Genomic DNA, 13,793 nt, shown 5'->3' with positions numbered 1-13,793 from the left:
TGGCAGATGAGACAACGTGCTGACATGGCAATCAGGTGGATAAGATGACATGGCAGTCAGCTTACCCAGCAGATATGGGTGACGTGGCACCTATGGGCTAGCTGTGATGATGTGGACTCTTGATTGTAGTGCCACGTGGCAACTGTGTGGTGATGCCACAAGTCAAGAGCATTGGTGATAAGGATTGATGGAATCTGTGGAGATTTTGTTAGAATCTTGTTTGATTCCGTCCGCGTTGGACGCTGTGTGGTCGTTTGGAGAGCTATGTTGTCGGGGCTTGCAGCGTTGAAACCCCGCAGGGATTACCAGTCATGGGAGAGGCACTATTTCACTTGATAGGCATTTTTTTGGCATTGAAACTGGTTCGTCGCCATAGCCCACCGTGCAGGCTGTGGCCACCATATGACTGCTCTTTCTTGCTAGCAGCAAGGTTGATCCATGGCACTAGCCCCACCAGCCCGTGACCATCAGCCATAGCACTCTCCAGCCCACGACCTCCAGCTCGCTATGTGGAGCTGCTTCTGAGCACTAAGGCGGGCCCTCAGCCCACTGTGGGTCAGCACATTGTAGCCTTACTTTGCTTAGTGCTCGCTCTGAAGCTGCAACACCTTTACACTGGTACTCTTAGTGTTGATATTTTCTTGACATCGATCGCTCACGATTGCGCCTTGCTATGTTGGAGTGCATTTGCCATCAAGAGTTCATGCTTGAGGTTGCCATAGCTGTGATGTTGCAGAGAGAAAATTTGCAAGACAACGGCCACTTGTAAGTGATGACGCCGACACGGTTGAAGAAAATGGTGGACAGCAAAAAGACGAGTGTGTCATGATAATCTAGAAGTGCAGGCAGACACACTCTAGTGCCTATTGCTCCACTAGCGCCATTCAATCCCATCTGCTTCCAATTTTGCAACTGAGGTGCCCATCGAGCTTGAGATTTACAAGAGTGCAAGAGCCTGTAGAGGAAAGGGGAGGAGGCTGAAGAATACTAGGTAGCAAGAGATGTCGCTCTAGAGGTCGAGCACAAGGGGAGAGCAACGAACATGCATGATGGACCTTGTGCATGATGGAGCACCCACTCTAATATCATGCTGAAGTCACATGGAGAGAGGATGAGAGAGTCAGAGAGATGGAGACTAATGCAGAGGCAATTGCTGAAGTTGATTGATATTGATAGCAAAATATATGCCTCATTTTATAGGCAAGAGGATACCTTGTCTTCCACTACTAATGATGTCAGTGGGGAGATTTTCCCTGACATCATAGATGATGTCACACAAAATCAAATCAAATCTAATTAAACCCAAACGTCAAGCCAAAGAACTTCCTAAATGATTGTTCCATTAATTTCAGCTAATTATTTGTAATTACCCTTTGGGGTGCTTTGCTCACATCATAGGAGTTTCTTCATGTTTATAATGTTTGTCTTCATAGAAGTCTCTTTTCTCGAAAAAACATTTTTTTGAACAATACTTGGCACCCACTTGCTTAGACCTTGTTTGATTTTAGGGATACATACTTTGGTAAATGTAATAGGTATATGTGCTCGATCGTATTATATGCCTTTGCCTTTTTTTCCAGGATCAACGCCGTCTGGGAGCATTGATTGTGACAAACAAAGAGGAGTTGAAACTTGCTGGTTTCATGGATGCAGATAGTTCAAATCAACGGAATTTGAGATCATTAATCCACAATGAGCTCAAAAAATAGTTCTCTCTCTCTCTCTCTCTCTCTCTCTCTTCTCTGCATTTCCCTAATTGCTCTTGTTTTTGGCAATTCCAATATTTTGAAATACAAAATATTATCCCATAGAATTTTGGGGAGAGTACATGCCGTCTTCATAGAGTATATAACCATAGTGAAGGTTGTGGTTTTGAGATGGAAAAATAAAATTATTGTTATTATTTATGCTCTCTTACATGTTAATTTGTGGTTGGTGCACTTGTTGGGTGGATTCGTTGTTATTTTGGGTGTTCTAAATTCCCATTGGCTGTTCCCAACCTTGGCAGAGAGCATTAATGATTTGGGGTCCCCTTTTATGACTTTTGGGCCATTCGTATTTATTCCTCTTTGCACACTCTTTCCTTTTCACCCTGGGGCCTCCAATTTTATACGCTCTCTTGGCATTCCACTCATGCACAGGCAGGCCTAATGAATGATAGATATATCATTCACCTTGTTTTTGTAAGTTTGTGGCTGATCCACCTCATTTCCAGCCATTGACTTGGTTGTCTCTTCAGTTTGAGCTGTCCCCCTTTAGAATTTGCTGCATTTGTGTATTGTATCTGTCTAAGGGAACTGTGCAATCAGTAAGATAGAAGTTCATCAGTTGTGTGTATTATCTGACCACAAACCAGTCGCCATTTATCTTAATTTTTGTTTGAGTCAGAGACATAGGTGCTCCTGGTTTAAGGCTCTAAGACTAACCCCATGTTCTTCAAACTTCATCTTGTCAAGCAAGAATTAAGGTAAGTTGGGATTTGATTTTTGCAAGCCCTGGTTTATGCAGTTGGAAATGGGAGTTAGCAATTTATAAAACTCAGATGCTGCCACAAAATTAGCTGCCTCTGCAAGTTCAAGGAATTGGGTGTCCGCATTGAACAGTACGAATGATATATTAATAGAGGTTAAGTCTCAGCTCACACATAGATTATTAAAAGAACAGTTTGAATGATATATTAATAGAGGTTAAGTCTCAGCTCACACAGAAATTATTAAAAGAACAGTTTGAACAATAGGGATTTATTTAGCTACAGCATGCTCAGGTCTATTTCAGAGACTTGTGGTCTGGTAAAATTGGCAGACCTACAAAGGAATGATGTAACTTTGCTTCGGATGTGGAAGAGAACCTTCAACTAGTGTTTTAAGTATTTCTCTGGCTTTTGGCAGAGGTTGCAAACTTTTTGCTTCAGAATGTCATTCTTCAACATAGAAGCTAAAGAAACATGGAAAAAATGCTAGACAGTGAGAAGAAAGACCTTATCCAGCTTGGAGGCAAGGAATATGGATGAACCATAGTCACTTGAGGAATTGGAAGAAGCATGGCCAATGTAAAACCATAGGAGGAGATGGGCTTGGGATATAATCTTACAAAGATTTTGGGACCCAACCTGTTGAGTATCTGATAAGATTTGTCCAGGAAGGTAAAATGTTTGAGCAGATGATCAGAGATGTTGTCATGCACATTCTGAAAGAGGGGGAGAGGTAGCTGCTAATAAATTGGCTCTCCCTAACAATGCCTAATTGAAGTTATGAGATTTTTGTTAAAGCCTCAAGAACAAAATCAGTTCTGGATTAGGAACAGAAGGGATTCATTAAAGGAAGACAAATGTGTGGGAAGGGAATGGGTATGCAAAAGCCTCCTTATAGTATTAAGTGTGAATTTGGCGGTGGATTGTTGCAATCGGTGTCAGCAACATTAGGTGTGACTTTGTTGTGGGCAGAGAGAGAGAGAGAGAGAGAAAGAAAGAAAGAAAGAAAGTGTATTATTGTCCACTAAAGGCCAAAATGGGCCCATGGGACATCAAGAACTCTGCATACAAGATAGCACAAAATCAACGTGCCACAAAGAAGAGGCATCGTCGAATATCATCTAAGTGCTACGCAATACAATGCAAGTGAGAGAGAGAGAAAGAAAGAAAGAAAGTGTATTATTGTCCACTAAAGGCCAAAATGGGCCCATGGGACATCAAGAACTCTGCGTACAAGATAGCACAAAATCAACGTGCCACAAAGAAGAGGCATCGTCGAATATCATCTAAGTGCTACGCAATACAATGCAAGTGAAAGTACATACTGTCAAATCCGAGCCTAAATACAAAGTAAGCTAGATGCAAGGAAACTGCCCCTGGGTGCAAAATGGGGGGATGAGTACAATATGTCAATGCAAAGATACAAGTCCATGTATCACGGAGTCTGAGAACCAAAATAATACTGGAAATCCTGTCCATCGACTCTGCCTCCTGCTATGAGAGTACAAATCTGAGCAAAAGTGAGGTGAGCGGCTGGTGGGGCGAGATCTCCATGAGTAAGTCTCCTCCGAAAAGCTGCCATCATCCTGGATCGTCTGGAGATGAAGCGGCGAGTACGTCCCCTATGTAACAAGATCCTGCGGCGTCTACAAACCATCTCATATGTACATCCACAGGGTGGAGGCATGTGTCCTGTGTGAGCTGTGACCTCCTCGTGCTCCTCCTGATACCTATCATCTGGTATAGCGTGTGTCTGAGCTCTATCGGGCTGGGCTCTATCACGCTCCGGTCTGTGCTGATGGTCTCTGAGGTAGTGTCGTCGAAGCATAGTGGCCTCCCTGACATAAAGAGCTAGGCAATGCTGATCCTCATAATCCATCACTCGTGAGAGAGGTCCAAAGCCATTCGTGAAGAGACAGTGGAATCTCCCTCTGATCTCATAATATAGCGGGCATCTGCAAATGAAGTGCTCCTCTGACTCCACCTCTCCCATGGTGCAACAAGGGCAGATCCTGGTCTCTCGGCCTGGACGCCGTCCATCCTCCATGCGTCGCATCCTACCAGCCTCTATCTCGAGCTGATGCGAAGAGACTCTAAGCTGGCCAAGGGCAATCCTCAGTGAGTGGGACATGTGGATACCTGTGTAGCCTGGTGGAATGACAAATCCATCCTCTGAGATCCGAAGGAAGTGGTCACGATATGTGGCCATCTTCGTCGGAAGCTGCGTGGGATAAATCCAAGTGCGGTACGTATGAAGCTGCAGCAAGTCTGCTCTCGTGACCTGACTAAGCTCGTGGCGAGTCAACTCGAGATGAGGGGCATCTATGCTGTATCGGAAGGGAGGCAGTCTATCCATGTCTAGTCCAAGAGATGTGAGCCACCTAGTGAGTCTGAAGTACCAGCAGTATCGGGCCCCAGATCGTGCCAACTCCATAGAAGATGCAAGTGCTAACCATGGCAACCGAGCCCTGCCTGCTGCTGAGTCTCCAAACTCCCTAACCCTGTGAAATACATGACCGACTGAAACGCTGCATCCAATGCAAGGGGAGTAGCTCCAAACTCTGCTAGCATGATCTCGTGCGGAACTGTAGCCTTGGCCCTAATGAGCCGAGAGAACATGATGATCTGTAACCTCTCTACTCGTCTCCAATCTGCAGCGCCAAGGTCTCCTGCCCAGAAAGGAGCTGCATACATCGCAGCTGGTCTCACCAATGTGTCAAATAGCAGGGATTTCGTATCGGGATGCTGAAAGTGGGACTGAAAACACTGACGCTCAAGATGAGCCAACGAAGCATACCCTTTACTAATCCTATCTCGTGCTGCATATGTCATGGTAAAGATCGGTCCCCTGAAAACCGTCCCCAAATAAGTGTACTCTCTAACAAGCTCAATGGGCTGTCCGTCATAAGTGAAGCAAAACTCATCCGTGCTGTAGATACGATCAGAGGTGTTGAAAACCATAACCTTGGTCTTGCCAAGGTTTACGGTCAATCCCCTGTCCTGGCAAAACCTGTGGAGTGCCTCAATATGTGCCTGGAGGCCCTGAGCAGTAGAGGAAATGAGAACCACATCGTCCGCATACAGGAGGATAGGAATGGAGGATCCTGAGAGAGTAGAGCCCACACCGCCTGTCATCTGTACGAACATCTCTAGCTCATCAATATATAGTCCAAAGAGAGTAGGAGAGAGCGGGCAACCCTGCTTCACCCCAATCGTGCTGCATACCTCCTCTGAGAGCCCCTCACGTGTCCGAACCCGACCAGTGACCCTCTCATACAAAGCCATGATAGCCCACTGTGTTTCTCCACTGAAGCCCATCTCGCGAATCCTCTGAAACAATCTGAATCGCGGAACTGTATCAAATGCCTTCCTGAAGTCCACGAAGCAACACTGTGTGGCTATGGGGCGGGGATTAGGACCCCTGCACCTGGCGCACCCCCTGTTTGACACATGTCTGCTCAACAGTTATCCAACCCGTTTTAGCTGAAGTGCTCCATCTGACAAGCATGTTCTATTTCACCTCTTCTATTTGCTATGGCTGCTGGTACATTGGGTGGTTAATTGAGACCGAAGTGACGTCAAGTGCTCTCAAAGGTGTTGTTTTTCCATTTGGAGAGCAATTGGTGCTTAGACCGGATTTTGTCCAACTGTCCTTGGCTAACAGGGTTTGATCCTCAGTTTATTGCATTTGCTATCCAATGCAAATGCAAGAGTTTATCTGAATGCACGCTATCCAACCCCTTTCAGCTAAAAGACTCCATCCAACAGCATTTCGTATTTCACTTCTTCTATTTGCTATGGCTACTGGTGCACTCCAAGGATTACTGACGAGGACCTCAACAAGATCTTAGAATGCATGAAGACGTTAAAGAAATAATCGGAACTGGTTTTCATGCCATTTTTGGGTCAAGACGCCCCTATTTTGGAGCTTATGCAAAGAATTAGAAAAAGGGTGGGTTTTCAGACTCTGGGCATTACCATGGGCTTTAGTGTGTCAATGGAAGAACTTTGGGAGTGGGTGCTGCTCTATTTGGACAAGTCTAATAGCCTGCCATATAAGGAAATCTGATAGTTTCCATAAACTTTGTCCAGGGTCTTGAGAGGATGCTTTCCACATAATCATGGTTTGCCCTCCAGCTAGAAAACCTTGAAAAGCGGTCAAAAAGTTCATTGCCATTCAATAGGTGATGTCAGAGGCTGTTTGGGGAAAAGTGAAGTGCCATTCATGCATCAGTTTGTGGATTTTATGGCTGCCAGAAATAAATATCAGTTCAATGAAGAACTTAATGACCCTTCTTCTCAAATACATGCTATGTTTAACAGGATTTGAGGATTATGGGAGAGGAAAGACAAGTTCCGCTTCCAGGGCTACAGGTCTTGGGTAACAGCAGACCCTCTTGATGGATGCCTGCTGATCTATCAAGAGGCTGCTATAGATTTACAGGAATGGGAGCAGAAGTTTTTTGTCCGCCGTCACCCGAGGGTTGATATGCCGTATATCGTGCTTTGGCCTTTTCCATCAGCTCCCTATGACATGCAGAAATTATTATGATGATCAGGCATCTCTTTCCATCTCGTACTGGGTTGATGTATTTTGGTTGGCAGTTGTCTCATTCACTTAATATATAAATCATTTTTGCTTGGCATCAAGCGGAATCCTCATCTCATGATGACTCTCGTGAAAACTCAGCGCTTTGCTCCTAGTGTACCTATTGGTGAGCCCTTGTTGCAACAAAATCCAAGAGAGAAACTCTTTCTGGAACAAAATACATTCACCTTCAATAAACTTATGTCCAGATGGCTCCCCTTTCAGAGAGAGGATGGAGATTGCAGGACACCACCATTGCTTCTGCATTTACAGAGTCTTTTGGCATTTTGTGAGAGATTGCCCAAAGAAGAAAGGGCATCCCAAAAGAAGAGGATTCATCTTGTTTAAAGTGGTAGGATGTTACTACCGCTGATGCGCCTCTACGCCAAAGATGGGTAGTACTTCGAGATGGCAAGATTTCAGCATTTGATCCAGCACATCAAGATCCTCATGCTTCAGAACAGATCCAGCCTTCTCAGCCTCAGCCGCTCTCTCCATAGTTGGTGTGATTAGTGTGCGTGGGTAGAGTACTTTGTGAGTGACATGAGGTGTACGATTGTGATTGGTTGAGATGATTGTAAGAATGATAACGGCGAGAATGTGCTCTTTGAAGAGTGGCGAGAGTGTGGCTCGCTCGTTTTGGTCCTTGCAATAGCTTCTCTTCTTCAATGAAGACTCTTTTCCAACCTCCTTGAGGCTTCCTTCTCTTCTCCACCACGTTTTTCAACATGGTATCACCATGTGGCCCAGGTATGGCTTGAAGCCTCATTCCTAAATCCCTTGTCAGTATATATGGCAAGTATGGGAGGCTGGATGATTCAAGGGCTGTGTTGTGGAGATGCCACTGCAGGGTGTGGCCTCCTGGAATGCGATAATTGAAGCGTGTGCTTAGAAGTTAGAATGGGCATGGTATGGAGGCTTCAGAAACGTTCCATCAAATGCAGGCTGTAGGCATCCCCAGCCAGACAAATTTTATTTTATTTGGGTTCTCCTTGAGGACCAAGAGGCATCCAGCCAGACAAATTTTCTTTTATTTGGGTTCTCCTTCATATTCACTGTTAGATCCCCTGTGCTGACAGGCAACAGCATAAGCAGTGAGATATCTGCATCTTATGTTCTAGTTTGACACCAGAAAGTAGCAAAGGCTTGATAGCATGTGTGGGATAGTTTTTCAAGTGACTTCCAAGCCACTGTAGATTGAGCAAAGAGGTCAGGTGCAGGATTGTGGCAACTTCTTCTGGCTAAGGGGTAAGCATGAGGTGGCATTACGTGCCACCACTTCTGCACCATAAATATTTATTGGAATTTGGGATATAGATTGGTTTCATTCGCTCTCTAATTTCTTCTATCTGATTGATTTTAATGTTATGTCTACATAATATATGTTTTGCATTTGGATTCAGGACAGGACAGTCATTTCTGCTATTTCTAGAAGTAGTATACATCACATATGCAATAAAAAAGAGGGCTGGCTCATTTTGGAAAATTACATACCAGAAGGTCCCTAAAAGACATCTTTATTTGAAATATAGGTCTTTGTTTACATGCTGCCAGAGTCCTGAAGCCTTAGATCAGTTCGTGTTACTGTGGAAATATAAGTCAACAAGGGTGATAAAATCCAGTAGTTATAGCTAGTGTCACAATGTTTGCATCCATTATGGAGCAATTTTACACTTTGGACACTAAATCTTAAAAGATTTTACTGTGGTGCAGACCATTCAGAATTTCCTTAACAGTTAGGCATTCTCATTAAGCAAGAATGTAAAGGTTTGGGACTGGCTTTAGAACTAGGCACCCCGTTACTCAGATGTCATCGTAGTGTTTATGCAAACAGAAAATATGGTTTGAGGGTCTATTCTCCACAGGGATTTTCAGACCCGGGAGCTTTTGCTTTCCCCTTTGTTAGCCGGGTTTGAGATGTTCATTCAATCGTGTGTCTCTTTGAAGATACCTAGCTGACTCACTTTTCCTTTTTCTTGTATACGATGCAATTAGCGACATTAGGAACATGTGCACATGTGCTCTGTTTGTCATATGCATAAATACCTTTACTACTATGTAAAAAGAATTATTACTTTAACCAAGTGCAAGGGGCTCACATGTATGGGATACAAAACATGATTTGTCAAATTGCTGCGGAGTTTATCAATAACTATAACTAATCTAAATTGAAGTGGAGTTTATCAATAACTATAACTAATTCCTTTTGTGCAGTACATCAAAGTGTCCAGCTACGATCGGTCCTTTTCTCCTCCTTAAAGAGGCCTTTACAGTAAGTTTGCTCACCCTTAAGTCTTCCAAATCCATTTATCATAATTTCCAGATAAGTGCAGCTTTTATGTTCTTTTCCGGTTAAACTTTCCTGAGTTGTGTTCTGCTTGCATACAGCTCCATAAAGCTCTGTGAATCATTCCAGCCCACAATAATTTGATACCTGTTTTGAAATCCCACCTCCTGTTATCTTGAAATTACTTTTCCTTATGCCTCCTTATTTTTTATATTGTTTTCTCTGACACTCTATAAACGTTCTCTTCAGTGAAGAAACACTAATTTGTTACATGCTTAGACACATTGTTTGGACCCATCAAGTGCATTTTTGTATTTGCGTTTGTCTATTTGCATGCTACTGTGGTGCGACCATGTGTGTTCATGTATGGACATGTATGAGTAGAAGAATGACGAGTCAATGTGAAAAAAAGGATAGGGTTGGATTTTTTGGGTAATTCCTCTTGTTTCCTCGTAACAAGGGTATAATCAGTTAATGCATGAAAAATGATATAAATTATTCGATTTTTTAGCTTGACACCCAATCACAATTCATAGGGAGGTATCTTCAAGTTTCTCCAGCTTTATTAAATAGTAAATATAAGTCATAATCAAGTTGTGTTGGTCCAAAGTGTAAGCTAATCTCCACATTTTAAGATACTTCTTGAATTTCACTCCCACAAATTGGGACAATATTTAAAATCCATGATAAGAGTAAAAAATGAGCTTAGTAGCCACTGTAGCATTTTGTTACAATTGTCCTGTAATGAAGACATGAACATTAAAGAAAGATTGACATGTTTGTTGAAACTTGTCTAGTAGTCTTATTGTTGGATCTTTTTGTTGGTCTCAATTATCACTGGTGTTTTGTGAGTCATCGTTAACCGGTTGACATAAATACGTTAAGACCTTTCCTTTTATTGGACTCAAATCTACGGATCAAGATGAAGCTAGAAATATGAACATAAGCACATGGTCACAGATCTCCATAAGCATACGACCCTTCAGCTAGTAATATCCTTATGCGAGTGTGTGACTTATGGAGCAATGAATGCTTTTTGTTGTGTTGAGAATCACAATGCATATGATTGGGTGTTTTAAGTGCTGTATAGAATTTTTCAAAGCCATTCAATGATAGTTATGATTGGAGAGAGGAGAATGCAAGTTTAGAATTATAAGTTTGGATTTTCCTTTTGTAGGTTGAAAATGGGATGCTCACTCCTACATTGAAAATAAGGAGAGAGATCGTTGCCTCAAAGTACTCTTTTGAGATAGAGAATCTATTTAAACCATGATTAAGTCATACGAAATTAAAGTTATGCATTATCTCATAGGTTGTTGCAAATTGTATATGTCAGTTAGTGTTTGTCAAAGGAAGGCAGGAGAAGTGGGAATAGAGATATAGAGGATGGAGAGTGCATGCAGAAGATCAATAGCTACATACTACTTTTATAAACAAATATATAGAGTCCTTCTAGGGTTTTGCCATCATGCTCTCTTTTAAATTTTCCATGCGGCAAAGTACCCCTTTTAAATGCTTTATATACATTGGTTTTACATGATGTTGAGATTGGCATTTCTTAACACCTTCCCCGAAGATCTGAAGGTGTCATTCCCTTGAGGTATTGATTTTGAGGTTCAAGGGGTGACCATTTTCTATCCATTCAATGTGAATGCTCTTTTTGGTGAGTGGAAGAACTTGTTGCCATTTTCTCAAAAAATTATTTGTTCAATGACTTTGTCAAGATGTCTCTGATTTAATCTCTCTTGGCATAATGTTGTACCAAATTAAATCATTTTTTAATAATATCGTGTCATATGAATGCGCTTTGATTTAGAATGGCGTACTTGACTAGGTGCCAATCTGGGAGCTGACTGATTATCGTGGCATATCATTACAAGTTCTATCATCAAAGTAGTGTGTCTTTGAGTGTTGCCTCCGTCTTAAAGCTCCACAATTAACTCGATGAGATCATCACGCAAACCTGAGCATGATTCTGCCTAATGAAACCTATGAATAAGGCAAAAGCCAAGCGGCAGGGAGACAGTCAGAAATCACGCATGAAGACCAACAAGCACTTCAGAGCTTCTTCCAGTATCAATGTGCACAACTTTTAAATCTAGCAAGTAGAGAAGATGTGAAGATTTTCTAAAGACTTAGACCACTTTTGAGAAAGTGGGTTGTTTGTGATTCAAGTGTATCGGAGTCGTGGAAATCTTCTCTGTAGTCGTGCAAGAGATTATAATAGGGAGACACAAAAGGCTATGCATTTTTTAGCATGGTATAATATCTTAGTTAAGTAACCACCATGTCCTTAATATTCAACACGTGGAATATAAAAGCTGATGTCATTGCGACTGCTTGAGTTCAGAATACTAGTAGCGTATCGCTTCATGAAAACACATGTTGCACGATGGGAAGCGTTGCCAAATAAGGGAACTTGAGAGACTAGGAATGCAAAGAAGCTGTCTCAAGAATTGGTAGGCCATTTGAGTTTTTGCATAAGTTGCCTTGTTGCTTGGATCAATGAAGGTCCCAGGGTGGCTGGAACAATTGATCAATCAATCAATCAAGTTCCGAGGGTGGCTGGAACAAAATCTCAGCCGTCTGATCAAAGGTGCTTTTTTGGACGTAGTATTCGATCATGCCGCAGCATAGCCATCACTTTTCCCAGCTTGTCCGGTCGTCAAGGTCGCTAGCCGGCCAAGATTTAATCCTGGCCGTCCATCTGTGACCTCCTAAAACTCGGAATCCTCCAACCAAAACTCACTGGAAATCCTCCACATGGCCTCCCAGCTCACCTTGACGGTCGGGAAGGGCCACGTCACCCTTTTTCGATCGGGTTCCTCTCGGGAAAGGACTCCCCATGGCCCTTCCCTACCCTATCAAGGTTGAAAGATGGCACGAAATGAAGCAAAGCCGACATGGCAAAACATTAGATGAGCCACGTCTCTTTCAAGGTCATTGTCAAGTTGGTTCCAGTTGCCACTGTGACCTCGACGCAAATGCCCTTGGTTCCATTTCCTACAAAGGAGCCATTTTCCTTTATAGGAAAATCCTCCCGTGGGCATTTTCCTAAGAGCATAAAGTGACTACCCAAGGAACAATTAGAGGGACTAGGTGTACTTGATTTGCATCATAGGCTACAAATGGCAAGTAAGGAAGGGGTTATAAACTAGAGTAAAGGGGGGGGGGGATGCAAATGAGCGCCATGTGTTGGGGGAGTGGTGGGAGACAAGAGATGCATCATGACAAGAGTTGAGAACACAAGAGAAGACCAAAATGTGTGTTCTATTGATTGTGTGAGAGAAGCCTCTCATTTATAGTGTGGGAGAGAGGGTGGCCTAGATCATAGGCACCTCTCTTACATCAAAGGCAATTAGCCCTACATCATATGGACTTCCTAAATCATTGGCACCTCCTTAAGAGGATGCCTTCTACTGCATCATCACTAGTGTCATGGTCCTAGATAGCACTCACATACACATATACACAACTACATTCGCGCAAGTAGCTGTATTGACAAAAGATTGTTTCATTTGAATTTTTAACTTTAGCATATAACTCCAAGCCTTGATTTACAAAATTGAATTCATCATATAGCAGTTTGAATTTAGAACATAACACTCACATTCATCACATAGCACTTTGCATTCTGCACATGGTACTTTACATTAACTACACATTTGTGTGGGGGGAGAGTTAGCACACTCTCTCTCCAAAAATTATAAGACCTAGGAACGTGCCTTTCCTTGGGTTCATTTCAATTTTCATTTAGCATAAAGAAATTTTAATTTGGCACATAGTACTTTGCATTTGGCTTATAGTACTTTGCATTTAGCACATTACCACACATTTGTGTGGGGGGAGAGTTGGCACACTTCCTCTCCAAAAAATATAAGACCAAGGAACGTGCCCTTCCTTGGGTTCATTTCAATTTTCATTTAGCATAAAGAAATTTGAATTTGGCATGTAGTACTTTGCATTTGGCATGTAGTACTTTGCATTTGCTTATAGTACTTTGCATTTAGCACATAACCACACATATGTGTGGGGGGAGAGTTGGCACAGTTCCTCTCCAAAAATTATAAGACCAAGGAACGTGCCTTTCCTTGGATTCATATTGATTCAAATTTAGCACATAGCAATCTGTATATAACACATAGCAATTTGAATTTGGCACATAGCACTTTGCATTTGGCATAAACCACACATTGGTGTGGGGGGAACAAGGGTTTCTTGAAGAAAGTTATCCCTAACAAAATCACTTTGCTACCCGACTAACCCCTTCCCATCACACTTTATAAACTCGTTAGGTAACGTAGGAGAGCTTTGATATTAAACCATAGGTGGTTGCCAACCTTGAAGTGGAGTTGGTTTTTGCGTTAAGTAATGAGGTCAATAAGGGTGGTTAATGGCATGCAATCTGTTTGTCAATGATTATGTAGATGGGCAAGATGCAATGCGGC

At 42.5% G+C, this 13,793-nt stretch overlaps 1 protein-coding gene across 1 annotated transcript in view; it reads left to right on the top strand.

Moving 5' to 3' along the window:
- Positions 1-10,745, top strand: part of LOC147902213 (long-chain-fatty-acid--[acyl-carrier-protein] ligase AEE15, chloroplastic-like) — a 183,611-nt gene extending 172,866 nt beyond the window's left edge. The window contains exons 16-18 of the mRNA XM_087374865.1: positions 1,581-1,708; positions 9,273-9,330; positions 10,523-10,745. Of these exons, the coding sequence (XP_087230991.1) occupies positions 1,581-1,708; positions 9,273-9,330; positions 10,523-10,618 (282 nt within the window). The 3' untranslated portion in view covers positions 10,619-10,745. The remainder of the gene's footprint in view (positions 1-1,580; positions 1,709-9,272; positions 9,331-10,522) is intronic.
- Positions 10,746-13,793: the final 3,048 nt, after the last annotated feature.

The sequence above is a fragment of the Dipteris shenzhenensis genome, chromosome 5 (genome assembly GCF_047967505.1).
Source record: "Dipteris shenzhenensis isolate YYH24624 ecotype China chromosome 5, Dip_SZ_1.0, whole genome shotgun sequence".
NCBI lineage: Eukaryota > Viridiplantae > Streptophyta > Polypodiopsida > Gleicheniales > Dipteridaceae > Dipteris > Dipteris shenzhenensis.
This window is presented reverse-complemented; position numbering and strand designations above follow the sequence as displayed.